The following is a 26,505-nucleotide window of genomic DNA, read 5'->3' as shown; positions in this document are numbered from 1 at the left end:
GTGGCCGGTGTGGTGATAGTGGGACCACAAGGAAGAGGACAGTCCCTTCCAGCTCTGCCGGCAGAGCCTAGGGAGGGCTCTCAGCACTGTTGGCGCCGATCATTCTTTGTTATGGGAGCTGTCCTGTGCATCTCTGGTCTCTACCCACTCCATGCCAGCCCTGCCCCCTCCTCAGTTATGACAACCAATAGTGTTTCCAGATATTGCCAAATGTCCCAGGAAGACAAAGTGGCCTCCAGTTGAGAAGCGTGGGTCTGGAGAGAAATGCTGCAGGAAGCCGAGAGGGTGAGGCAGTGGGAGCTGGAAGGAATGGGGAAGGCAGGGGAGTCAGCCTCCCCCTGCTCCGGAAACTCCTCAGTCAGCTCCTCTGCTCTGTCCCTGGAGACCGCTTGTCTCTGCTGGAGGCTTCCTCCAGATAAGGCTGCTTCGTGTGTGTGTGTGTGTGTGTGTGTGTGTGTGTGTGTGTGTGTGAGAGAGAGAGAGAGAGAGAAAGAGGAGCAGGAGGTGGGGGAAGGAGCTGGAGAGGGAAGGGAGAAGGAGAGATGAAGGGGGAAGGGGGTGGGGAGAGGGATTGCAGAAGACAGAAGGAGAGAGCTAGTAGGCTAAAAATACCTCTGGCCCCCAGGTGCCTATTTCTGCACAGACCCGAGATATAGCCCTGGGGACCTGGGGACCTCTGGCTGCATAGTCTGGGGTCCTTTGCCCCCCCTCTTAGTTACCTGAGGGAGATGATTCAGGCCAGAAGGGGTGCAAAGCGGGAAGAGGAAGGCAGGAAGAGGAAGGCCCCCAGTCTTTGCTCTCCCTGTCCCCCCCAGACAATCCCCCCAGCAGGTTTGCCTTCTGTCCCTCCAAAATCCACCAGGGTCAGGCTCCTCCCACCCGCCCCATCAGCCACTACCTCTTTGTTTCTGGAGTTACCACCTCGCTGGTCTCCCTGCTTCCACGTTCCTTCTTCCTATCATGTGTTCTCCAGGAAGCAGATGGAATGACATGAAAAATGCAAATTGGATCGTGCCATCCCCATGCCTAAAGCCCTGTAATGGTCCCCTCAGTCCTCAAAATCAAAGCCAGATCCCCGGCTACAGCCTTCAAGTGTTCACGGTCCCCAGGCCCCTCTTTCACTCACCACCAAACTCCCACCACACTGTCCTTCCTTCTATTCCTTGCCTGCACCATCCCGCTAGCTTTTTACCAACTGAGGCATTATCTGAAATTGCTCAGCCTGCTTTTCTCAGCCCCATGTCCTAAGCATTAAGGTGTCCACAAAGATTCCTTTCTCAGACACGCCTTCCCTGCCCACCCCACCTGAAAATGACCTCTTCAAATACTGGCCCATCATCCTGTTGTTTTTTGTAGCACTTTTGACCCCACACATTATCTTCTTAATTCCTGGAGGGCAGGGACCTCACCTGTCTCTTCTGTATCTCCAGGGCCCATGTGTCCGGCACACAGTGAGCGGTCAATAAAATGGATCGAATAGAGGAATGAATGAACAATGAGATGGTCTCCAGAGCCCCTCCCAGCATGCTGGCTCTTTGTGTCATGGCAGACTTTGCACCTCTGGCTCCAGGGAGCTCACAGGCAGGGGCTGGTCCAGCCCAGAGGCAATGAAGACAGTGACGATGATGATGGTGTTGGAGATGCAGGTGCTGACTCAGGTAGCTCCGTGAAGCTGGAAATAAGTCATTTGAGGCAAATGAAAGGATGTCCCAGGTCACAGTGGGGAGAACACCTTGGGTGGGGGACTTGTTCGCCTTTCTCTATGATGCTAATAACAGACTTGTCATGGCTTCAACGCCCTTTTCCTCCTTTCAGCTGTCTCTCTGTGACTGTCTTTGTGAGAGTCTCATTGTTGTTGTTACTAAGATGGCTTCCCTCGGAGGACGGACACTTGGAGTAGTGGCAGGTTCGGCCACCCCTAGAGACGATGGCTGTGGGAACCGGGGCAGCCCCCTGGTCCCCTGTGCTCACCCCATCCTGCACCACCCCGGGCCGTGCCGTGCCAAGCCGGCCACCAGTGGGCGCTCCAGGTCGCGGCATCCCTGCTCCCCGTCGGCCTGGGGCCGGCGGGCGGGGCTCGGCTGTCACCTACTGAGGCCTCGCACTTCCTCTCTCTCTTACCATTCCTGTCTCCCTCTCTCCCTACCTGGCATCTCCCCCTGCTATCTTCATCCCCTGCTCCCTCCTTCGTCTCCATTAGCAAACCCGCATGGAAGCCTATCTTGTGGTGAGCCCCAGTGTCCGGCGCGGGGAGGGACACAGACGTGTCCCAGTGGGATCTCCGCCCACCAGGGAGCTCACAGCCTAACCTGAATCCCCACACCAGCCCGGGGCAATGAAGCCTCCTGAAAGGACTGCTGAGGAGAGACAGGCCGTCCTACAAGAAGTGGGGCAGGACATGGTCTTCCCCACGGAGGGGGCTCCACATCCCTCCCACCTACCCCAGCCAGGGGCCCTCCGACTGTGCCACTCACCGTGCAGGCGCACCACACAGGACGTCCTGTGATGGAAAAGGCTTAGGCAGAGTCTGGCTGCCTTATCTCACTAAGGGGTGAACTGAGGCTCCAGCAGTGAAATTAGTGTGAAGTCTGGGTTCAAATCCCAACTCTACTGCTTAATAGCTGGATGACCTTAGACAGGGTTCCTAACCTCTCTGAGCTCGGGCTGCAGAAGTGACAGCCTCTTAGGGTTATGGGAGAACACACATGCAACATGCTTAGCACTGTGCCTGCAGTTAGTCATTATTCTTAAGAAAGTGGCCTACCCATGGCCACATATTGAGCAGAGGTGGCAGACCTAGGCCCAGAGTCCCCAACTGAACTCTGAACTCTCAACTCTCAGGCCCTAGCTCTTTCTGCCATTGTGGACAGAGGCTGCAGGGAACAACAGAGGATACAAACGCCAGTTGAGTCCTTTTTTTCTATTTTTTTTTTTTTTGAGGCGGAGTCTCCCTCTTGTCGCCCAGGCTGCAGTGCAATGGCAAGATCTTGGTTCACTGCAACTTCTGCCGCCTGGGTTCAAGAGATTCTCCTTCTTCAGCCTCCTGAGTAGTTGGGATCACAGGCGCCCACCATCATGCCCAGCTAATTTTGTGTATTTTTAGTAGAGACGGGGTTTCACCATGTTGGCCAGGCTGGTCTTGAACTCCTGACCTCAGGTGATCCACCTGCCTCGGCTTCCCAAAGTGCTGGGATTACAGGAGTGAGCCACCGCGCCTGGTGAGTCCTTAGTTTGAGGAGAGGTCTGTGTTACTGTCCCCAGCTGTCTCATCTGTGTTCTCCTGCCATGGGCATCTCTTGGGATGGCTCCACACTTCCTCCTGGCCTGGCCACACCTAATCCTTCAAACCCAGCCCTTGAGTGGGGAGAGGGGAAGGTGGCCTTAGCATTGCCAGGGGAGTATGAACTGGCACAGTCTTCATGGAGGCTTCGTCAGTATCTGGCAATCCTCTGACCCACTTGTTCTACTTCAGGGGATTTAACCCTACAAGAGGGTCATATATATACACGTATGAATGTATACATATTTGTGTGCATGTACACATGTATCTTTGAAGAATACATAAGAAACTAGTAGTTTTGAGTTGGGTGCCATGGCTTACACCTGAAATCCCAACAGTTTGGTAAGCTGAGGCAGGAGGATGACTTGAGTCCAGGAGTTCCAGACCAGCCTTGGCAACATGGCAAAACCCCATCTCTAAAAAAAAAAATACACAAATTAGCAGGATGTGGAGGCATGCAATTGTAGTCTCAGCTACTTGGGAGGCTGGTGCGGGAGGATCACTTGAGTCCAGGAGGTCGAGGCTGCAGTGAGTCAAGATCACAACACTGCACTCCAGCCTGGGCTGGAGTGAGTGAGACCCTGTCTCAAATAAAACAAAAATTCCCCAAAGAAACTAGTGGTTTTGTTTGCTAGGGTGGGGGGTAGGGTGGAAGGGGATGGGAGTGAGGCGGGGTGGGAGATTTCCCCCATATCTCTTTTGTTATTCTTGGATATTAAGAGAAGTGAATGTGTTACCTATTTAAAAACAATAATTTAAACATTTTTAAAATAGGAATGGTAGCCAAATGCAATGCAATACAATTAAATAACAAAATAATAAGTAAAGTCAGAGTTGGGGGAGGAGCCAGGTGGGATTCCCTCTCCCCTTCTCATTTCTCACCCTTCTTCTTTCCTGCCCCCTCACCTTTTCTCTTTCCCCGCCCCCTCCTCTCTTTCTTCAGGAAGCCCCCTCTCCTGTTTTCTCCAGCCCACAGTGAGGTTTCTTTGAACTCATTCATTCATTCATTCACTTATTTATTTTTTGAGACAAGGTCTTACTCTATCACTCAGGCTGGAATGCAGTGATATGATCATGGATTATTGCAGCCTTTGCCTTCCAGGCTCAAGCGATCCTCCCACCTCAGCCTCCTGAGCAGCTGGGACTACAGGTGCACACCACCACGCCTAGCTAACTTTTGTATTTTTTTGTAGAGATGAGGTTTCACCATGTTGCCCAAGCTGGTCTTGAACTCCTGGGCTCAGTCGATCTGCTCGCCTCCACCTCCCAAACTGCTGGGATTACAGGTGTGAGCCACCGCACCCAGCCATTCATTCATTGATTCATTCTTCATTTATTCTTTCACCAAATGTGCTCTTGAGTGGAAGCAGGGATTTAGGCAGACTCTACTTTCTGCTCTCTACAGGGGAGACAGATATCGAGATGACACAATCCTCAGTATTGTTATTATCATTCATCGAAGTGCCACGAAGGAGAAGTGGCATGGCAGCATAGAAAAGGGACCTGAACTAGCCTGGAGGGCCACAAAGGCTTTTCTGAGAAAGTGACTCCTTTATTTCCACTTAACGCTTCGAAAACTTTTTTCTCTTATGAAGAAACTCAAATATATACAAACATATAATACTCCATGTGCCCACAGCCCAGCTCCATACTGATCAACATGGCCAATCCTACCTTATTCTACCCCACCCACTCCCCCACTTCACCATGTCAAAAAGCAAAATGTCAACAGATTGAGTTTCAAAAATTTAACTGGCTTGGCCAGGCGTGGTGGCGCACGCTCATAATCCCAGCACTTTGGGAGGACAAGGCGGGCGAATGACAAGGTCAGGAGATCGAGACCATCCTGGCTAAAGCAGTGAAACCCCATCTTTACTAAAAATACAAAAAAAAGAAAAATTAGCCGGGCGTGGTGGCAGGCGCCTGTAGTCCCAGCGACTCCGGAGGCTGAGGCCTGAGAATGGCGTGAACCCGGGAGGTGGAACTTGTGGTGAGCCGAGATTGCACCACTGCACTCCAGCCTGGGGGACAGAGCGAAACTCTTTCTCAAAAAAAAAAATTTAACTGGGTTTTCTTAGCAATTCATGAATTGGGCAGAATCCCATATACAAAACAGAAAGGTGCTCCAATGAGGTGACCAGAGAAGCTGGGCTTTTTTTTTTTTTTTTTGAGGTAGTCTTGTAGCCCAGACTAGAGTGCAATGGCTTGATCTCGGCTCACTGCAACCTCCGCCTCCCAGGTTCAAGCGATTCTCCTGCCTCAGTCCCCCAAGTAGCTGAGATTACAGGCATGCACCACTGCATCCAGCTAATTTTTATATTATTAGTAGAGACGGGGTTTCACTGTGGTGGCCAGGCTGGTCTCCGAACTCCTGACCTCAGGTGATCTGCCCACCTTAGCTTCTCAAAGTGCTAGGATTACAGGCTTGAGCCACCATACCCTGCCAGAAGCTTGGCTTCATAGGCAGAAAAATGTTGAAGAAAGCAGAAACAGGGAACAAAAAGTGGATTAGTTATTTCAAAGTTACATTCTTGTAGGGTTAAAGCAGAGGGGACCTCCTTATCATGCTGCCTCAGGTTGATTAGGGCATTTTAGCTAGCTGCTGTGAATCTCCTGTTTTTTGGAAAACTGGCCTATTTCTAAGTTCAGTTTGATTACATGGCCCCTCAGAATGAGTGACTCCAGTTTGCTTTGGCCTGATTTGTTAGGGCCCAGTGCAGAAGTTCAGTCCAAAACAATGGCATCTCATAAATTTTATTTAACAATGCTCACCCCATTTTTTTTTCTTTGAGAAAAGGTCTTGCAATGTTGCCCAGACTGGTCTGAGACTCCTGGGATCAAGCAATCCTTCTACCTCAGCCACCCAAGTAGCTGGGATTATGAGTGCAAACCACTGCACCCAACCCCACCCAATTATTTTGAACCAAATCTCAGATATTATATTACTTTTTTTTTTTTTTTTTGAGATGGAGTTTTGCTCTTGTTGCTCAGGCTGGAGTGCAATGGGGCAATCTTAGCTCACTGCAATCTCCGCCTTCCGGGTTCAAGCAATTCTCCAGCCTCAGCCTCCCAAGTAGCTGGGATTACAGGCACGCGCCACCATGCCCGGTTAATTTTGTATTTTTAGTAGAGATGGGGTTTCACCATGTTGGTCAGGCTCATCTCGAACTCCTGACTTCAGGTGATCTGCCCACCTTGGCCTCCCAAAGTGCTGGAATTACAGGTGTGAGCCACCGCGCCCAGCCTCAGACATTATATTTCATCTGTAAATATTTCAGTATAAATCTCCAAAAAATAAGGACTTTTAGGCCAGGCGGAGGGTGCAGTGAGCCGAGATTGTGCCACCACACCCCAGCCTAGGCTATAGAGTGAGACTCCGTCTCAAAAAAAAAACAAAAAAAAACCCCACAGGGTCCTTGCTGTGGAGCATGCACCTGTAGTCCTGTAGTCTCAACTACTTGGGAGGCGGAAGCATTGCTTGAACCCAGGAGTTGGAGGCTGCAGTGAGCTATAATCCTGCCATTGCACTCCAGCCTGGGAAATAGAGTGAGACTCCCCATCTCTAATAAAATAAAGATAAAAATAAAAATAAATAATACATTTTTTAAAAAAAGTTCACTATGGAGATGGAGTGAAATTCCACGAGGGGCACACAATGAGTGGTGCATGAACGTGCTCAGCCCATGTCTTTCCTCCCCAGCTCCCCATCATCCCCTGCATCCTATTTTCTTTTCCTTTTTTTTTGTGATGGAGTTTCTCTCTTGTCGTCCAGGCTGGAGTGCAGTGGCGCAATCTTGGCTCACTGCAACCTCCACATCCTGGGTTCAAGCAATTCTCCTGCTTCCGTCTCCCGAGTAGCTGGGATTACAGGCGCCCACCACCATGCCCGGCTAATTTTTTGTATTTTTAGTAGAGACGGGGTTTCGCCATGTTGGGTAGGCTGGTCTCGAACTCCTTACCTCAGGTGATCCACTCGCCTTGGCCTCCCAAAGTGCTGGGATTACAGGTGTAAGTCACTGCACATGGCCGCATCCTATTTTCTTTACTGGGAAACACACTGCTGTGGAGGGGGAAGGAAGCCAAGTGCTCAGGGCCTATCCCAGGTAGGAAGCCTCACCCTGCTAGCAGCCGTGAGCTCAGGCTTCCTGCTTTCTGAGAAAATAGTGTTCCGAGGTCTCCAGCTCCATAGGTAGGGATGGTCTGGGGGTGGGAAAGAAAGGGGGCATAACAGCTAAGGTTTTCCATTGGCTTTTTGGGGACCAGTGATGCCTCAGATAGAGAAGCCCAAAACTGAAAGTCTCTCAGAGAATTAAAAAAAACATATGTGGTAGTCTCGTCTCCCACTGCCAGTATTGTGGTTTTGGCAGTTATGATAAGGGCTGAGTCTTCCATCTGGCATGGGACCCAAGGCCTCCCAGACAAAGACAAGATATCATTAATGATTAGATTGTCATCTTGGCCAGGACTTGCTCTCTCAGCAGGAAGCAGAGGTTGCAGTGAGCCGAGATCACACCACTGCACTTTAGCCTGGGTGACAGAGCAAGACTCCATCTCAAAAAAAGAAAAAGAAGTTACTGAAATACCCCCACACATTATGTATTCGCATGTTCATACATGTTCAAAGTCATGTACACTTATAAACAGACATGCCTGCACACGTGTGCACACTCCTTTATCACAGGTGCTGCAGGCTTCCCCCTTCCTGATGAACTCTGTCAGATGCCCACCATTTCTCCAGGCAGCCTTGTGTTCTGAAAGGCTGATTCCAACCCCTGCTCCAGGAGAAGGAACTTCATTAGTCTAAGCCAGCCCTGGTGGTCTTAGTCCCTCTGATGGAGATTGGTTTACCTTTGGGCTATGTGACCACATTCTAGCCAATGACACGTGGAAAGAAGTTGGCTTGGGGCTTCTGTGAGATTTTCCTTATTCTTAAGAAAGTCATCTCAGAAGTGAAGACTCATTTACCTGTCATTGGATTCTGTAATGTGAGAGTGTGGGGTATGGAAATGCTGCAGCCATTTTGTGACCTTAAGGATGCAGAATTAAGAGAGTGGAGAAGTGGAAATGACCCAGGGCCTCTAATGCCATTACTGATCCACACAATCAGCCAACTTGAGAGTCCTCTCTTCCCATCTCTGGAATTCTAGTCATGAGAGATATTAACTTGATTTATTGTTCAAGGTCTCTTTTCTTTTTTCTTTTCTTTCTTTTCTTTTTCTTTCCTTGTAGCCTAAGGCAGCAAACTGATACCCTCCTTCCATAAACACATTCTCCCACATATACATATCCATATATCTGTATACAAACAACTAGAGCCATATATAGAAAGTCACAGCTGAGCACAAGTGCATGCTGCTTTACATGTATGTATAATAAAAGCAGGCCGGGTGCGGTGGCTCATGCCTGTAATCCCAGCACTTTGGGAAGCTGAGGAGGGCAGATCACGAGGTCAGGAGTTCAAGACCAACCTGACCAACATGATGAAACCCCATCTCTACTAAAGATACAAAAAATTAGCGGGGCGTGATGCGTGCCTGTAATTCCAGCTACTTGGAAGGCTGGGGCAAGAGAATCACTTGAACCCAGGAGGCAGAGGCTGGAGTGAGCTGAGATCATGCCACTGCACTCCAGCCTGGGCAACAGAGCAAGACTCTGTCTCAAAAAAAAAAAAAAAAAATACCACATAATATTCTGCATCTATCCGCAGTGATTCAAACTTAATATACACAGAGAAAAGTATACATCCTCCTAGGTACACAGATAGAAGGACACATATACATCATGTTTCATACATGCATGCAAATCTATGTATAGTACCACAGACATAAATGCACACGGGCAATATGCATTTCTACACAGAGCCACACATACTGGTTACATCGACGGCAACATTATTTTTTCCTACCCACATCTAAACAGCCACAAAGTGCATACCCACAGCCCTGAGGGCTGCTTGGCTATAAGTACCCGGGACTGAAGAAATAGGAAATAGGAGAGGGACTTACAGACCAGAACACCACTAAGGAATGAGGAGGTCAAGTCCAGGGTGGCTTGGACATGCACGGCAGTGCCTGGGTCATGGATGCTAGACACAGCACCAAGGCAAGCTGTGATTAGAGTGTTTCCACCTTCAAAGGAGAAAAAAACCTTACTCCCACCTGCCCCGGGACCTCCTTCCATATAGACAAAAAACCTACTTTGCCCTTCAAACAGCTCTTTTTATTTTCCTCATAGGCACATAATTGAGTTAGACGTTGCATGAAAGTCAATTTTTTTCCCATTTATGCTACTGGGCATTCTAGGTAGAAGGAAAAGTGCAAAGGCAAGGAAATGCAAAATAGCACAGTGAGTTTAGGGGATTCCAGTGGAAATGAGTTTGCAGCAGAAACTGAGGGTATGACAGAAGAAGAGGTAGGGAAATGGGCAAGGGCCACGAACCTAGGTTTACCTCTAAACTCCCAAGGCCCAATCCATTCATCCCGACTCACAGGGTCACATGACTTTGCTCCCAGGCCTGCATCTTCCATCCATCAGCTTTTTCATGCCAAACACCCAAATTAAATGGATAACCAAGACATTTTAGGAGACAAGGTAACAATAGTCAAATTTTCTTTCTGGCTTTTGTGTGGGGTTATTTAGTTTTTCTGCTCTAAATCACCCTTCTTTTGTTTCTTTTTTATAACAGAGAGGAGTTACCAAGGACATTCTTGCTAAATTAGTTTGTATTTATTATTCAACAGTGTAAATTCATCTTTCAAAAATGTCATGTTTCCAAGTTTAATAAAAAGTATTTCCAAAACAGTACATATGGTATGTTCCCATTTTGGATAAAATGTTTGTATGTGTATTTATATGTGCATATAATAAGGCCTGAAAGTAAATACACACCAACTGTTAAGCAATAGATACATATGAGAGATGGGATTGTAGGTCATCTTGACCTCCTTTTTTTTTTTTTTTTTTTTTGGGATGAAATCTCCCTTTTGTCCCCCAGGCTGGAGTGCGATGGCATGATCTCAGCTCAGTGCAACCTCCACCTCCCGGGTTCAAGTGATTCTCCTGCCTCAGCCTCCTCAGTAGCTGGATTACAGGCTCCTGCCACCACCCCCAGCTAATTTTTGTATTTTTAATAGAGACGGAGTTTCACCATGTTGGCCAGGCTGGTCTCAAACTCCTGACCTCAGGTGATCTGCCCGCCTTGGCCTCTCAAAGTGCTGGGATTACAGGAGTGAGCCACCGTGCCCGGCCATCTTTATCTTCTTTGGACTTTTCTGCATTTTTTCTGAATTTTATGTAAAAAATTTCTGAATTTTATGCATTTTTCTGAATTTTATGTTACTTTTATCATCAGAAGAAAACGATTTTAAATTATTTTTAAAGTTTAAGGCTGGGCTCAATGGCTTATGCCTGTAATCTGAGCACTTTGAAAGGCTGAGGCAAGAGGACTGCTTGAAGCCAGGAGTTTAAGGCCATCATGGGCAATATAACTAGATCCTTTGTCTAAAAAAAAAATTAGTCAGGTGAGGTGGTGCATGCCTTTCGTCCTAGCTACTTGGGAGGCTGAGGTGGGAGGATCGCTTGAGCCCGGGAGTTTGAGGCTGTTGTGAGCTAAAATCATGCCACCGCATTCCAGCCTGGGTGACAGAACAAGATGCTGTCTCTTAAAAAAAAGAAAAAAGTTGAATCTACATTGCAATGGTTTGAATGTTTGTCCCCTTCAATCTCATGTTGAAGCTTAATTCCCCATGTAATCATAGCAAGAGGTGATAGGATCATGAAGACTCTGCCCTCATTAATGAATTAATCCACTAATAAATTGAAGGATTAATGGGTTATCATAAGAGTGGATTAGTTATCATGAGAGTGGGAGCCAGGCACCGTGGCTTATGCCTATAATGTCAGAACTTTGAGAGGCCAAAGCAGGAGCATTGCTTGAGGCCAGGCATGCAAGACAAACCTGGCCAACATAGGGAGACCCCATTTCTTTTTTTCTTTCTTTCTTTTTTTTTTTTTTTGGAGTCTCACTCTGTTGCCCAAGCTGGAGTGCAGTGGTGTGATCTCGGCTCACTGCAACCTCTGCCTCCCGGATTCAAGTGATTCTCCTGCCTCAGCCTCCCAAGTTGGTGGGATTTCAGGTGCCTGCCACTATACCCAGCTAATTTTTCGTATTTTTGGTAGGGATGGGGTTTCACCATGTTGGCCAGGCTGGTCGCAAACTCCTGACCTCGTGATTTGCCTGCCTTGGCCTCCCAGAGTGCTGCGATTACAGGCGTGAGCCACAGCACCCAGTAGGGAGACCCCATTTCTAAAAAAAAAAAAAAAAAGAATTAGTCAAGTGTGGTGGCTCACAGCTGTCCCAGCTACTCCAGGGGCTGAGGCTGCAGTGAGTCATCTTTGCATCACTGCAATCTGATCTGGGCAACAAAGCAAGACCCTTTCTCAGAAATAAATAAAGGTCTGGTATGGTGGCTCATGCCTATAATCCCAGAACCTTGGGAGGCCAAGGCAGGAGAATCACTTGAGCTCAGGAGTTTGAGACCAGCCTGGGCAACATGGTTAAACTGCTCTCAACAAAAAAAAAAAAAAAAAAAATTAGTCAGGTGTGGTGGCCCACACCTGTAGTCCTAGCTTCTTGGGGGACTGAGGCAGGAGGATTATTTGAGCCTGGGAGGTTGAGGGTTCGGTGAACTGTGATTGCCCCATGCACTCCAGCCTGGGTGATAAAGTGAGACCCTGTCTCAAAAAATTAAAATAAATAAATAAATAAATAAATAAAGCCAGTTTGGCTGTCAGTGAGCTCCCCTTGCCATGTGATGCTCCGCACCGTCTTGGTATCCTACAGAGCGTCCCCACCAGCAAGAAGGCTCTCACCAGTTGTGCCCCCTAGACCTTGGACTTCCCAGTCTCCAAAACTACAATAAATCATTTTCTTTTTTTTCTTTTCTTTTATTTTTGGAGACGGGGGTCTCACTATGTTGCCTAGGCTGGTCTTAAACTCCTGGCCTTAAGCAATCCCCCAGCCTTGGCCTCTCAAAGTGCTGGGAGTACAGGCATGAGCCACTGCGTCCAGTTTTTATATATATATATATACACACACGGTCTCAGGTATTCAGTTGTGGCAACAGAAAGCAACCTAAGACACACATTTTAATCAAAAGTAAAATAAAGTTTCAGGACGAACTGGGAAAAAGAAACATACAATCAACCTGTGCATGGTAGAATCCTCCTGGTGTCTTCAGGAGACCTGACCTGATCTGACCAGGGGAGCCTTGCAGCTCCATCCTCTGTACCAAGGCAAGTCAAACAGGTAAAGCAGATCACAGAAAGGGCTCTGACCTCAAGAAACATGTGATCCAGGTGGAAGCGTGAGTCACATATGCATGAAAAGCACAGCAGGCAATAAATTACAGGTAAGCTGGAAAGAGAATTCACCTGGTTACCAGGATATATGGGCTCTGTTCCTAGTTCTGGCACCCGGCGATGACCTTGGGAACCCAGTGGCTTCACCTCTGTGAACTTTAATGTCTTTATCTGTCAAAGGAGTTTAATGACAGTAATCGGGAAGCTGTGATCATCAGATGAGATAACCTATCAGTGACTGCTTTCTGAACTGTGGTACAAATTACCTTTCAACCTGGAACAGCACCTCAAACATGAAGGAATCTATCCCTATGGTGGAAATTCAGGCCCAAGCAGTGGGCAAGTGGGGTAGATCATTTGGGGACAGGGCCACCTTTGGTTGGCCCTTAAAAATACCAGAACACAGGGGCAGCCTGCACAGCTCTAACACTGCAGAACAGAAGTTAAGGTGGGCATTCTTGCCTCAGCTCGAAGACCTGCACAGCCTGCTCACCTTTGTAGAGCAGTGCACCCCAAGGAGAAAACACAGGAGCAGCCACGTCTCAGCCTTCTCAGAATGTCCAATCCTTTTCATAATTTAACCGCTTGCTCTGCATAATTACTTTTCTTCTGCTTATGAGCTTAGAGCAATAGTAGTTCCCAATAACTAGAGATTTAATAAGGCTAAATTATGAGTGTCCTGCAGAATTACACACCGCATTAACACCAAATGAGTTCATTAGAAATTCATTAGGAATGATTCCTGCGGCTGCCACAGGAATTAATCACGGTTTGCCAGCAGCAGGAGAGGGGGCAATGAATGCATGGGAGCTGGATGACCTTTTGCCATCTGACTTTCTCCTGAAGCAATATCTTTCAAGGGTCATGGGCTGCTTTGGTAGGGAGGTTGCTTGGATGTTGTTAGACATGCCTCTCAATCTTCTTTCTTCTTCCCGGCCACTGCCCTAGATCAAACCTGTAGATGTTGGAGTCGGACCCTTTTTCTGTCCTGGGGAGCTGAGAAGTCATCATGGGCACTTATGTTCTTGCCTGCCCAGTATCCTTTCCCCCTTCTTCTGTCAGTGTACTTCTGTGTTTCTTGAAGAGCTACTCCTTGAAGATGCTGCTGCATGTGGGTCTCTGTGGGACTATCAGTTAAGAGCCTCCACCTGCCTCACCCACCCCCAGAGGGAATACATGTCCTCGGCTGAGCCCATTGGGCTTTCTCTCCTGGTATTTTTTAGTAGCTGATATTTATGAAGTGCTTGCTAGGTGCTGACCCCTTTTCTAAGGGTCTTCATGTACTGAGCATCCAACCCTCCCATTGCCAGTTAAGGAAGTGGGCTTTATTTTTAATTCTATTCTGTCAACGAGGACACCCAAGTACAGAGGTTAAGTGACTTGTCCAAGTGACAGAGCCTGTAACTGTCCAAGCTGGTACTTTGAGTCATGAGTGCAGTACTATAAGGATGAAGGATTGTTGAAGGTAATCAATGGGATGGCAGTGCCCCAGGGACTGTCCCTTCCTTCTTGCTCCCTGGTGCTATGTGCTATCTAGAGGCCTGGTGGTGGAGCTTTTTCATCCCTTCTATGAGTTACTGCATACGTTTCCAAAAATTTTATTTTTTGGTTTGTCACCCAGAGTCAGTGTCTGCTACTTAGATCTGTAAGAGCCTTGGCTGATGCCTGAGCCAACCAACAGGTATGTAAAGGCCCAGGTATAGACACTGCACAGTTATAGGCCCTGCCCTGCACAGGCCAAACAGAAACATACGGCAGGCTTCCTGCCTTCCAGCTGCTTATATCTCAGATAGAAAAACAATGGTAACAATTTCATCCTGTGCCTTCCTGTGCAAGTTCTTTTTTTTTGAGATGGAGTCTCCCTCTTGCCGCCCAGGCTGTAGTGCAATGGTGTGATCTCAGCTCACTGTGAACTGCGCTTCCTGGGTTCAAGCTATTCTCTTGCCTCAGCTTCCCGAGTAGCTGGGATTACAGGCATCTGCCACCACAACTGGCTAATTTCTTTTTCTTTTTTGAGATGGTGTCTCGCTCTGTTGCCCAGGCTGGAGTGCAGTGGCACGATCTTGGCTCACCGCAACCTCTGGCTCCTGGGTTCAAACGATTCTCCTGCCTCAGCCTCCCAAGTAGGTGGGACTACAGGCACCTGCCACCATGCCCAGCTAATTTTTTGTATTTTTACTAGAGACGGGGTTTTACCATGTTAGCCAGGTTGGTCTCGATCTCCTGACCTCGTGACCTGCCCACCTTGGCCTCCCAAAGTGCTGGGATTTCAGGCATGAGCCACTGCGTCTGGCCCTACAACTGGCTAATTTTTATTTTTATTTTTTGGAGACAGAGTTTCACTCTGTCGCCCAGGCTGGAGTGCAGTGGCACGATCTTGGCTCACTGCAAGCTCCGCCTCCCGGGGTCACGCCATTCTCTTGCCTCAGCCTCCTGAGTAGCTGGGACTATAGGCACCCGCCACCATGCCCGGCTAATTTTTTTGTATTTTTAGTAGAGACAGGGTTTCACCGTGTTAGCCAGGCTGGTCTCGATCTGCTGACTTTGTGATTTGCCTGCCTCGGCCTCCCAAAGTGTTGGGATTACAGGCATGAGCCAGCGCGCCTGGCCACAACTGGCTAATTTTAAAAATATTTTTAGAGACAGGGTTTCAGCATGTTGGCCAGGCTGGTTTTGAACTGCTGACCTCAAGTGATCTGCCCACCTCGGCCTCCCAAAGTGCTAGGATTACAGGTGTGAGCCACTATGCCCAGCCCTCCTATGCAGGTTCTAAGTGGGAAAGAGCCAGGATGGGATGGATTGGGAGCAGGAAAGATTTCATAGAAGGCACATGAGCCGGGTAGAATCTTTGGGGAGAGGTAACTGTCATGGACACTCTTTGGGCACTTATCCAGCCCACAGTCCCTTCTTCAAGAACTGTCCACCCAGAGCAGTTGGCCCTCATGGTCGAGATGGTTGGTACCACATGACCCTTTTGGTGGGATCAAGCATCTGTATCCTTTTCTATGTTTAGAGAAATTTTCATTACATGGGGCCCAGTGAAAGGTGGGCCCACCTTCTAGTACAAATCTGAAAAGGCCAGTACTCATGTCCCGTTTGTCCCATCGCCTGATGGCAATGAGGGTGCATGGCCATGAGGTGGGCTCAGCCTCTGCAGCTCATAATACAAATAAGCAGGCACAAGAGAATCCATTCTGGTGGTGGTGGCCATATTCTATGCTCAGGGGAATGGTGGCTGCAGGGTCCACCTGCAGTGCTACCCTTGATAAGGGTGCAAACTGCCCAGTCCAGCCTTTGGCCGCAGAATCCTTACAAAATCATTTCTGTGATGTGATTGTGGCTGTGGTTCTAGCTGTTTGTCCTCTCCTGTCTCTGTTTTCCAAGACTGAAAAGTCTGTGATCCAGTCGATATCCTTTTGATAAATTTTTTTTTTGCTCAAATCAGTTTCCATAGATTGCAATGAAGAGTGCTGCCATGAAGAGCTCTGCCTCCCTGCACAGAGCTGATTGGACCAGTGATGCCCACTTGACTCAGGATAGGCCAATCAGATTATTTCTCTTCTGACTTAGGTTCTGAGAGCTGTGTTGTCTGCGTGCACGTGGGTGAGCCAGAAAGGAGACCTTCAGAGAATGAAACAGACACAGAAAGGAAAGGTGTGGGGTAGAAGAAAGGAGGGAAGGGTTCCTGACGTTTTTCAGATTCTGGTTCTAATTCCTCATGAACCTAGACTTTGTTTCCTATCCCTGGGCTCCTTGAGATCCTTCTGCATTGTTAGAATATTAGGTTGCACCATCTGAAATTGTTGTTTTTATAGGTCAAAAAGATCAAATATCAGCAGTTATACATGCTGATGGTTCAACTTCATAAATCACCTTTTTTATTTTTTATAACTAAGCTAGCTCAAGTAGGTTTTGCCTTCCTCTTTCTTTCTTTCCTTCTTTCCTTCTTTCTTTCTTTCTCTTTCTTTTCTTTCTTTCTTTCTTTCTCTTTCTTTCTTTCTTTCTTCTTTCTTTCTTTCTTTCTTTCTTCTTTCTTTCTTTCCTTTCTTCTTTTTCTTCTTTCTTTCACAGTTTTTATTACAGGGTCTCATTCTGTCACCCAGGCTGAAGGGCAGTGGTGTAATCATAACTCATAGCAGCCTTGAACTCCTAGGCTCAAGAGATCCTCCAGCCTCAGCCTCCCTATTAGCTGGGACTACAGGCACGTGCCACTATGCCTGGTTAATTTTTAAAATTTTTTGTAGAGACACGGTCTTGCTATGTTGCTCAGGCTGGTCTTGCACTCTTGGCCTCAAGCGGTCCTCCCGCCTCAGCCTCCCAAAGTGCTGGGATTACAGGTGTATGTCACCACACCTGGCCTCAAGTGTATTTCTTTTTCTTTTTAATTTTGTAGAGATGGGGTCTCCCTGTGTTGCCCATGCTGGTCTCGAACTTCTGGACTCAAGTGATCCTCCTGTCTCGGCCAACCAATGTGGCTGGCATGAGCCACCATGCCTGGCCTCAAGTGGATTTCTTGACTTGTGACTCAAAGGACCTTGTCTATAACAGTCAGAAATTTCATCAACTGGCCAGGTGCAGTGTCTTATGCCTGTAATCCCAACTCTTTGGGAAGCTGAGGCAGGAGGATCACTTGAGCCCAGGAGTTCAAGACCAGCATGGGTAACATAGGGAGACCCTGTCTCTATAAAAAAAAAAAAAAAAAAAAGAAAGAAAGAAAGAGAAAGAAATCCCATCAACTCAACTCAAAAGTGGGTTGTGGAACAGTCAGAGACACAGAACAGAAGCAGAAAATAAAGGTTTTCCCTGTCTGGCAGATACTGTTCCCAGTGAGGTGGCTGCCCTGCAGAACTTCCCAGCTTGTCCCTGGTCACCATCTCAGAGGTCACTATCCTCCACTAGTTTATGACCCATGACCATCCAGTGGAATTTCAGCTCTATCCCAGTTGCCTCAAATAATACTGTTCATGTTAACACATAGTTTTGAATAATGCTATTGGTTTTGTTTTTCCCATGTTGTGGTGTTTCCTATTGATGTATACAATTTTATTTTCCTAACCTCACTGTCCAACAAAAGGAGAATGACTGAGTAAGTTGTGATATGTCTGTACAATGGATTACAATATGTTCATTCAAAGTGATGGTGGGCTGGGCGCAGTGGCTCACACCTGTAATCCCAGCACTTTGGGAGGACGAGGTGGGCAGATCACCTGAGGTCAGCAGTTCGAGACCAGCCTGACCAACGTGGTGAAACCCCATCTTTACTAAAAATACAAAATTAGCCGGGTGTGGTGGCAGGTGCTTGTAATCCCAGCTACTCGGGAGGCTGAGGCAGGAGAATCACTTGAACCCTTGAGGCAGAGGTTGCAGTGAGCCGAGATCATGCCACTGCACTCTAGCGTGGGTAAAAAGAGCTAAACTCTGTCTCAGAGAAAAAAAAAAAAAAGGTGATGGTGGCCAGGCATGGTGGCTCACACTTGTAATCCCAACACTTTGGGAGACTGAGGCAGAAGAATTGCCTGAGCCCAGGAGGTTGAGGTGGCAGTGAGCCATGATTTTGCCACTGTACTCCAGCTTGGGCGACAGAGCGAGACCTTGTCAAAAAAAAAAAAAAAAAAAAAGGAATAAGGGCATGAGGAATTAGAACTGGGGAAGTGGAGGTGGTGGGAATTTTGTAGGAGACTTGATAAGAAGGTAAAGGTTATTTCAAACCAGCTGCTGTTGTGAGGAATGGTGGTGGGATTCACCCAACGAGGAGAGGAAAGAACCAGTGAGTATCCCAAGGCCCTGCTGAGGGAGGGTCATGAACTTGAGGTGGTGTTACCCCCTCCTCAAATGCGCCACCTCTTCTGGCTGCAGGTGTAAGTCCTGCAAATGGGAGGTAGAAGGACAAACGCTTTCTTGTGTGTAAGGATGGGGCCAGGGAAGCTAATGTGGCAGAAGGACATCGAGGGTCCTGGCAGAGGAGGGATACATCCATGGGCTGGATAGGAAAGCAGATGAGGCTGAGTAGAGGATGAACTGGGAAAAATTGATGAGCTGCAAAGCTGGAAGCTTCATTCCATGGGTTGAGACAATTTTGTCTTCTGCTGTGTATCTCCATCCCCTAACACATAGCCTGGTGCCAGTAAGTACGTATTGAATGAATGAAATGATGAATACATGACCTATAGCTCTCGTTGTAATTTTTTTTTTTTGAGACTGAGTCTCACTCTGTCACCCAGGCTGGAGTGCAGTGACACAATCTCAGCTCACTGCAACCTTCGCCTCCTGGGCTCAAGCAATTCTCCTGCTTCAGCCTCCTGAGTAGCTGGGATTACAGGCATGTGCCACCATGCCTGGCTAATTTTTGTATTTTTAGTAGAGATGGGGTTTCACCAAGTCGGCCAGGTTGGTCTTGAACTCCTGACCTCAGGTGATCCACCCACCTCAGCCTCCCAAAATGCTGGGATTACAGGCGTGAGCCACCGTGCCCGCCCGGCCCTCATTGTAACTTAACAGACTGTCATTCCACTGCTGGATCGGACAGCCAGCAGGATTCATGTTGGTAGCAAGTACCACTTAGGTCAGAAACAACTGAATTCCTATCCAAACTTAATCAATGACTGGTTGTGTAACCTTGGACAAGTCACCTAACCTTTCTGAACTTAGACTTTCTTTTCTGTAAGTAGGGATTATTACAGCCCTCTCAGAAGTTTGTTGCATGGATTAAGAGAGATGCCATGTGTTGAGTGCTTAGCATGGTGTCTGGTGCTTTGGGGTCACTAAGTACCAAAGGAGCAATCAGTGTCCAAGACCCTGATTGGTTCTAAAGGCTGCATGTAATTAAATTGTTCCTTTTAGTTAGTGGACAAGAGTGCAGGACCTGTAGCCAGACATCCTCCTCCACTTACCACCTGGACATGTTATTTCTGAGCCTCTGTTTCCTCATCTACATGATGGGGATAATATCAGGACTGACATATAAGACTGGTTGGGAGGATAGGATGATAATTTATGTAAAGCATTTAGCACAGGACTTGGCGCATTGCAGGTCCACGTTAGATCTTGGCTCTCAGTATTTTCCATCAACTGAGATGCTCCATGCGGGGAGCAAGTTTTGTTGAGGGTAGAACGGGACTTTTGGATGTCAGTTAGAAATGGCGTAAGGCATAGAGTGGAGCTGTTAGGCAGGCAGTTGGACATACTAAGTTCAGAGTAGAGGTCTGAGATGGAGGAAAAAAATTAGAGTCATCAGCAAAAGATGATATTTAAAACTATGGGCTGGATGAAATCAAGGGAATGAGTGCTCAGAGAAAAGACAAGAAGAAGGGCTGAATGCCAGTACATCTGACACTTGGAGATGAGGGAAATGATTAACACTGCAAAGCTGGGAATTGGACAGAGCATCGCGGAAGCTGCACGGCCAGCCTGCCCCAACAGTTACTTAACACACTCACTTAACACACTCTTATATACTCTGTGCCAGGTGCTGCGAAAAGTACTTTACAAAAATGAACTCATTTACTTATTTTATTTTATCTTATTTATTTATTTATTTTATTATTATTATTATTATTTTTGGACAGAATCCCTCTCTGTTGCCCAAGCTGGAGTGCAGTGGCATGATCATGGCTCACTGTAGCCTTCCACTCCTACGCTCAAGTGATCTTCCCACCTCAGTCTCCCGACTAGCTGGGACTACAGACACACGCCACCATGCCCAGTTGATTTATTTTATTTTATTTTTTGTAGAGATAGGGTCTCCCTATGTTGCCCAGGCTCATCTCAAACTCCTGGGCTCAAGCAAATCTCCCACCTCAGGCTCCCAAAGAGGAGGGATTACAGGCATGAGCCTCTGTGCCTTGCCTATTTATTTATTTTAGAGTCAAGTCTTGCTCTGTCACCCAGGCGGTAGTGCAGTGGCACAAACATAGCTCACTGCAGCCTTGAACTCCTGGGCTCAAACAATCCTTCTTTTAGTCCCTCGAGTAGCAGGGGGACTACGGATACAGGCCACCATGCCTAGCTAAGGTTTTCTGTTTTTTTTTTAGTGACAAGGTCTTGCTGTGCTGCCCAGGCTGGTCTCCAATTCCTGGCCTCTGGCCTCCTGAGTCACTGAGATTACAGGTGACAGCCACCACCCCTGGCTTAACTCACTTAATATTAGTAACATCCCCTTCAGGTAGGCACCATTATTATCCAGATTTTGCAGATGAGAAAACTGAGACACAAAAAAATAAATAAGGTCCCCAAGGCCACAGAACCAGTAAGTGACAGAGCTGGGATTCAAACCTAGGCAGCCTGTGCCCAGAGTCTCTGTCTCTTTCATTTCTCATTGTGGATAAACAAAGTGCCAACTGGATTTTCTTATCTTAGTCTTTGACTTTTTTTTTTTATTTTGAGGTGGAGTCTCACTCTGTCTCCTAGGCTGGAGTGCAAAGGCGCGATCTCAGCTCACTGCAACCTCCGCTCCCGAGTACAAGCAATTCTCCTGCCTCAGCCTCCTGAGTAGCTGGGATTACAGGCACCTGCCACCATGCCTGGCTAATTTTTGTATTTTTAGTAGAGACGGGGTTTCGCCATGTTGGTTAGGGTGGTCTAGAACTCTTGACCTCAGGTGATCCTCACACCTCAGCCTCCCAAAGTGTTGGGATTACGGGCGTGAGCCACTGCACCTGGCCTTTTTTTTTTTTTTTTATGAGTTGGGGTCTCATTCTGTCACCCAGGCTGGATTGTAGTGGCATAATCATAGCTCACTGTAGCCTCAAACTCCTGGACTCAAGTGATCCTCCCACCTCAGCCTCCTCAGTAGCTAGGACTACAGGCGCAAGCCACCACGCCTAGCTAATTGTTTCTTAATTTTTTTAGAGCCAGGGTCTTACTGTGTAGGCCACACTGATCTCAAACTCCTGGTCTTTGATTCTTGAGAGTGAAACTAGAAGTATCATCATGGGAAAATATTGTTCTCAGAGGTTCCAGTTAGCCCTGACATTCTAGGGATTGATGCCAACTAGTATTCTAGATTTTAGTTGAGGAAAGAGGAAGGGGAGTTTAATCAAGAAATCAATAAATCTGATAGCTCACGTACTCTATGCAAGACCTGTAAGGTCCTGGGGATGGAGAGAATAGGAGGGTGCCCAGGGCCCCTCCCCACCCATGGACTCAAGAACCTGTATTCCCACCCCCTTCTCCAGGCATTACTCTGAGAATAATGGTAGCTGGCTGAGGCAGGGGCCAGAGTTCAGGCGGAAAGTTGGGGTGGCCTAGGGGAATTAGCCTTGGGCTCTTGTTTATCTTTATCGGGGTATAGTTTTTCTATTGGTTCTATTGCCTCATAAAACTTCACTGTGATATGGAGGCAGTTTGAGTTCATTCACCCCTCCGGGGAGGTTCTCAATGAGGGTCTGAACAAATAGGTAAACCCAGGAGAAGGGGGGAAGAGGCAGGCATGGGCGCATGGAAGGTGGAGGGTCAGATGTACACTTGGACTCTAGGGAAGGGGGGGGAGCATGGCTGAGTCAGTCAGCTGAGTGCCAATGTCATCCTTTCCCATAGCCCCACCACTCCCATCCTGCCTTGGACGCTGACCTTGGAAGAGTAGCAACTAAGGAAAAAACAGCTCTGACCATGCAGGAGGAAATCAACGGGAAAGGGAGTTAAGCGGGGGCCTGGAGAAGCCACCTGGTCCTTCTTGCCCACATCCCCTGGCCTAGAGCTTCTCAAGGCTGCGGAGCAGTGCAATCACTGCGGAGTTTGTCAAAATGCAGATTCTAGGGCCCCGCCCCAGACCTACCAAACCAGAAATTTGGGGAGTCAGGTCGCAGGGATTTCCATTTTTCACAAGCCCTCCCTTCCTACATCCCCAGTAGTGTATGAACACAGCCTTACAGCCTATTCCAGATAGATCTGAACAAATAAAGTGAAATCAACACTATCCCAGTACCCACTGGGTACACATACAGAAGGAAAAATGAAATGCAGCTTGAGGCCTGGAAGGGATCACAATGTAGTTGGGAGATAAAAGACTCACTTTGTGAAGGGTTAAATTAATGCTACAATATATAAACAGTAGTTCAAAATAGACAGCTAGGCTAGACAAATTGCCAGTGAGTGAGAATAACAGTAGATATCCTTCAACAATCACCTGTGAAATGCTAGATCCTGTACTAAGCACTTTTGCTACGTACTTTCATTTAATCTCATTGAAACTCTGGAATATCGGTATTTTTTTCCCCATATAATAATGAATGAGGCCAGGTGATGGCTCATACCTGTAATCACAGCACTTTGGGAGGCCAAGGCAGAAGGATCGCTTGAGTCCAGGAGTTTGTGACAAGACTGGGCAACAAGTGAGGCCTGGTCTCTACTAAAAGTTAAAAAATTAGCCGTGTGTGGTGGAGCATGCCTGAGGTCCCCGCCACTCAGGGGGCTGAGGCAGGAAGATCTCTTGAACCTGTGAGGCTGAGGCTGATGGTGCCACCGCACTCCAGCCTGCGTGGCAGAGTGAGACCCTGCCTAATAATAATAATAATTAATAATAATAAATAAGTAAGGCTTTGACTTATTTGTTAATTCCTCTCATATCAGCCTTCCCTGATACTCAGGAAGCGGTCGGGTGATGTCTCTGTGTTCCAAAAATATCCTTATGTTGCAACCTTTATTTCTTTGATCACATCATGTTGTAATTGCCTGTTTATGGGACTGGGTCTCCCACAGGACTTGAGGACAGACCGGGCACCGTGGCTCGCGCCTGTAATCCCAGCAGTTTGGGAGGATGAGGTGGGTGGATCATTTGAGATCAGGAGTTCAAGACCAGCCTAGCCAACATGGTGAAACCCCATCTCTACTAAAAATACAAAAATTAGCCGGGCTTGGTCATGGGGCCTGTAATCCCAGCTACTTGGGAGGCTAAGGCAGGAGAGTTGCTTGAACCCTGGAGGCGGAGGGTTGCAGTGAGCGGAGATTGTACCACTGCATTCCAGCCTGGGTGACAGAGTGAGACTTTGTCTCAAAAAAAAAAGACTTGAGACTTGAGGACAGGTACTTGGTATTTCCAGAACCCAGTGAACTAGAGATGCTCAGGTGATGTTTGTTGAATGAATCAATGGTGTGTCTGAAGTCTCAGAGCTAAGACATGAGAAGGCTGAGTGACTCTAAAGCCCAGATTCACCCACTGAGCCATTACAAAGAGAAAGTACAGGCTATGGGGATTTTTGCAAGGGACAATCTCTACAGGTTGGAGTAATCAAAAAAGCCTGATTGGAGGAGGTGGGGGTAGAAGGACAATTAGAATTCAGAAAGACTGATGAAAGGTGAGCAGTCATTCCAGGCAGGCCAAGGCAGGAAGGAGGGGTTTTACAAGGTATGAACTTCTTCCAAGACGAGAGACCCCAGAAGACTCCAGGAGACTGTGCCCCACCCCCTAAACCTTTCTAGCTCACTCACTGGCTGTCACCTTATGGCTGACTTGCATCTCCATTACTGTGGTAAAATTATTTCCCCCAAGGTTTTCAGGGAGATGGTGAATTTTTCATTGTTTCTCATGCTTAGAGCATGGCGACGAAACATACTCTATTAGTGGATTTGTCCATTTGGCAAGTCGCTTTTAATAATGGATGGAGATATTTTTTTCAGTTTCCATGAAGAAATAAGACTCATTTATGTCCATGATGTATATCTATGTATATAGCTATGTGAAAAAGAGCAAGACAATACAGTATCTCTGAATTTCATTTTTGTTAAAAAGAGTAGGAAAAAAGGACATGCACAAATATGTTTGTGTGCATGTGGAAAACACCTAGAAGTTTATCTACTGAATTTAACTGGCTCTGGAAAATGAGATGTCGTGGGATCTGTGGTTTTAACCTTTACAAAGTCTTAAGCTTTTGTCTTTTTAAACAATGAGTATGCATTAATTTTACAATTGAAAAATAAGATTGGTAGGATTATAGGTAGCTTCAAATTTATTTGTGTTTTGTTCTTTCCAAATTTTCTCTTTCTTTTCTTTTCTTTTTTTTTTTTTTTTTAAGACAGGTTCTTGCTCTGTCACCCAGGCTGAATGCAGTGGCGCAATCATGGCTCACTGAAGCCTCAGTCTCCCAGGCATAAGTCATCCTCTTGCCTCTGCCTCCAAAGTAGCTGGTACCATAGGCACATGCCACTACACCTGCTAATTTTTAAATTTTTAGTAGAGATGAGGGTTTCTATATTGCCCAGGCTGGTCTCTTCCTACATTTTCTTTTCTTCCTTTTTTTTTTTCTTTTGAGATGGAGTCTTGCTCTGTTGCCCAGGCTGGAGTACAGTGGTACCATCTCAGCTCACTGCAACCTCCGCCTCCCAGGTTCAAGTGATTCTCCTGCCTCAGCCTCCCAAGCAGCTAGGACTACAGGCGCCCACCACCATGCCCAGCAAATTTTTGTATTTTTACTAGAGATGGGGTTCCGCCATGTCGGCCAGGCTGGTCTCGACCTCTTGACCTCAAGTGATCCCGCCAACCTCAGCCTCCCAAAGTGCTGGGATTACAGGTGTGAGCCACTGCACCTGGCCCAACCTGACAGCTTTTCAGAAACATGGGACTGTGTTTACAAACTAATGCTGGGTGAAGAAAAATAGAATACAATATTGTATTTATGTGGGGTGTGGTTATTGTATATCTGTTACAGTTGATAAGAAAGAAAATAATAATGAGGGAGAAGGAGAGAAATAGCAAAAGATGGAGGAAGAGAGTAGAAAATATAAGGCCGGGCAGAGTGGCTCACACCTGTAATACCAGTACTTTGGGAGGCCGAGGCGAGTGGATCACTTGAGGTCAGGAGTTCGAAACCAGCCTGGCCAACATGGCAAAATCCTGTCTCTATTAAAAACAGAAAAATTAGTCAGGCGTGGTGGTGGGTGCCTATAATCCCAGCTACTTGGGAGGCTGAGACAGGAGAATGGCTTGAACCTGGGAGGCAGAGGTTGCAGTGAGTCGAGATGTGACACTGCACTCCAGCCTGGGCGATAGAGCGAGACTGTCTCAAATTAATTAATTAATTAATTAATTAATAAAAGCAGTTTACTTGTATTAGGGTTATGGGATTATAGGGATTTTTTGAAAAAAAGACGTTGAAAGCTATTTTAAGAGTAAATATAGGCTGAGCGCGGTGGCTCATGCCTGTAGTTCCAGCACTTTGGGAGGCCGAGGCAGGCGGATCACGAGGTCAGGAGTTCGAGGCCAGCCTGGCCAACATGGAGAAACCCCATCTCTACTAAAGACACAGAAAATTAGCTGGGCATGATGGTGGGTGCCTGTAATCCCAGCTACTCAGGAGGCTGAGGCAGGAGAATTGCTTGAACCTGGGGGGCGGAGGTTGCAGTGAGCCGAGATCGCCCCATGAGACTCTGTCTCAAAAAAAAAAAAAAAAAAGTAAATATAAACTAAACTATACACCGGGGCTCTGTGACTTTGGCAAGGTATACTTTGTCAAGGTTAACACTTCACTGAACCTCTGTTTGCTCCTAGGTGAAATGGGGGCAATAACAGTACATACTTCATAGAGTTGTTCTGAAGATTAAATAAGATCATTCATGTAAAACACTCAGCTGAGTGCCAAATGCATAATAAAGATCCAATAAATGTGAGCTATTCTTGTCATTGTTATCAGTCATTGTTATATCATCATTATTATTATCAGTGAGAGGAAATTCTCACATGCTCTAGGCGGGAGTGTAAACGGCTACAGCTTTTCTGAAAAGGCAGTAAAGTAATAGATATACAAATTTTAAATACTACAATCCTTTGTTCCAGGAATTTCATGTCTGGGAATTCATCCTTAGCAAGTAATCTTAGTAAATAATCTGACATGTACAGTGAAAGGTGTGAACAAGAATATTTTTATCACAGTTAT

General features: G+C 47.0%; 1 protein-coding gene across 1 annotated transcript in view; it reads left to right on the top strand.

Annotated features, from left to right (window-relative positions):
• The window catches only part of FABP6 (fatty acid binding protein 6), a 47,884-nt gene that overhangs the window by 9,065 nt on the left and 12,314 nt on the right, over positions 1–26,505 (top strand). Inside the window, exons 2-3 of the mRNA XM_003268601.3 lie at positions 1,550–1,658; positions 16,211–16,294. Coding sequence (XP_003268649.2) covers positions 1,608–1,658; positions 16,211–16,294 — 135 coding nt within the window. The 5' untranslated portion in view covers positions 1,550–1,607. The remainder of the gene's footprint in view (positions 1–1,549; positions 1,659–16,210; positions 16,295–26,505) is intronic.

The sequence above is a fragment of the Nomascus leucogenys genome, chromosome 2, assembly GCF_006542625.1.
Source record: "Nomascus leucogenys isolate Asia chromosome 2, Asia_NLE_v1, whole genome shotgun sequence".
Lineage (NCBI taxonomy): Eukaryota > Metazoa > Chordata > Mammalia > Primates > Hylobatidae > Nomascus > Nomascus leucogenys.
This window is presented reverse-complemented; position numbering and strand designations above follow the sequence as displayed.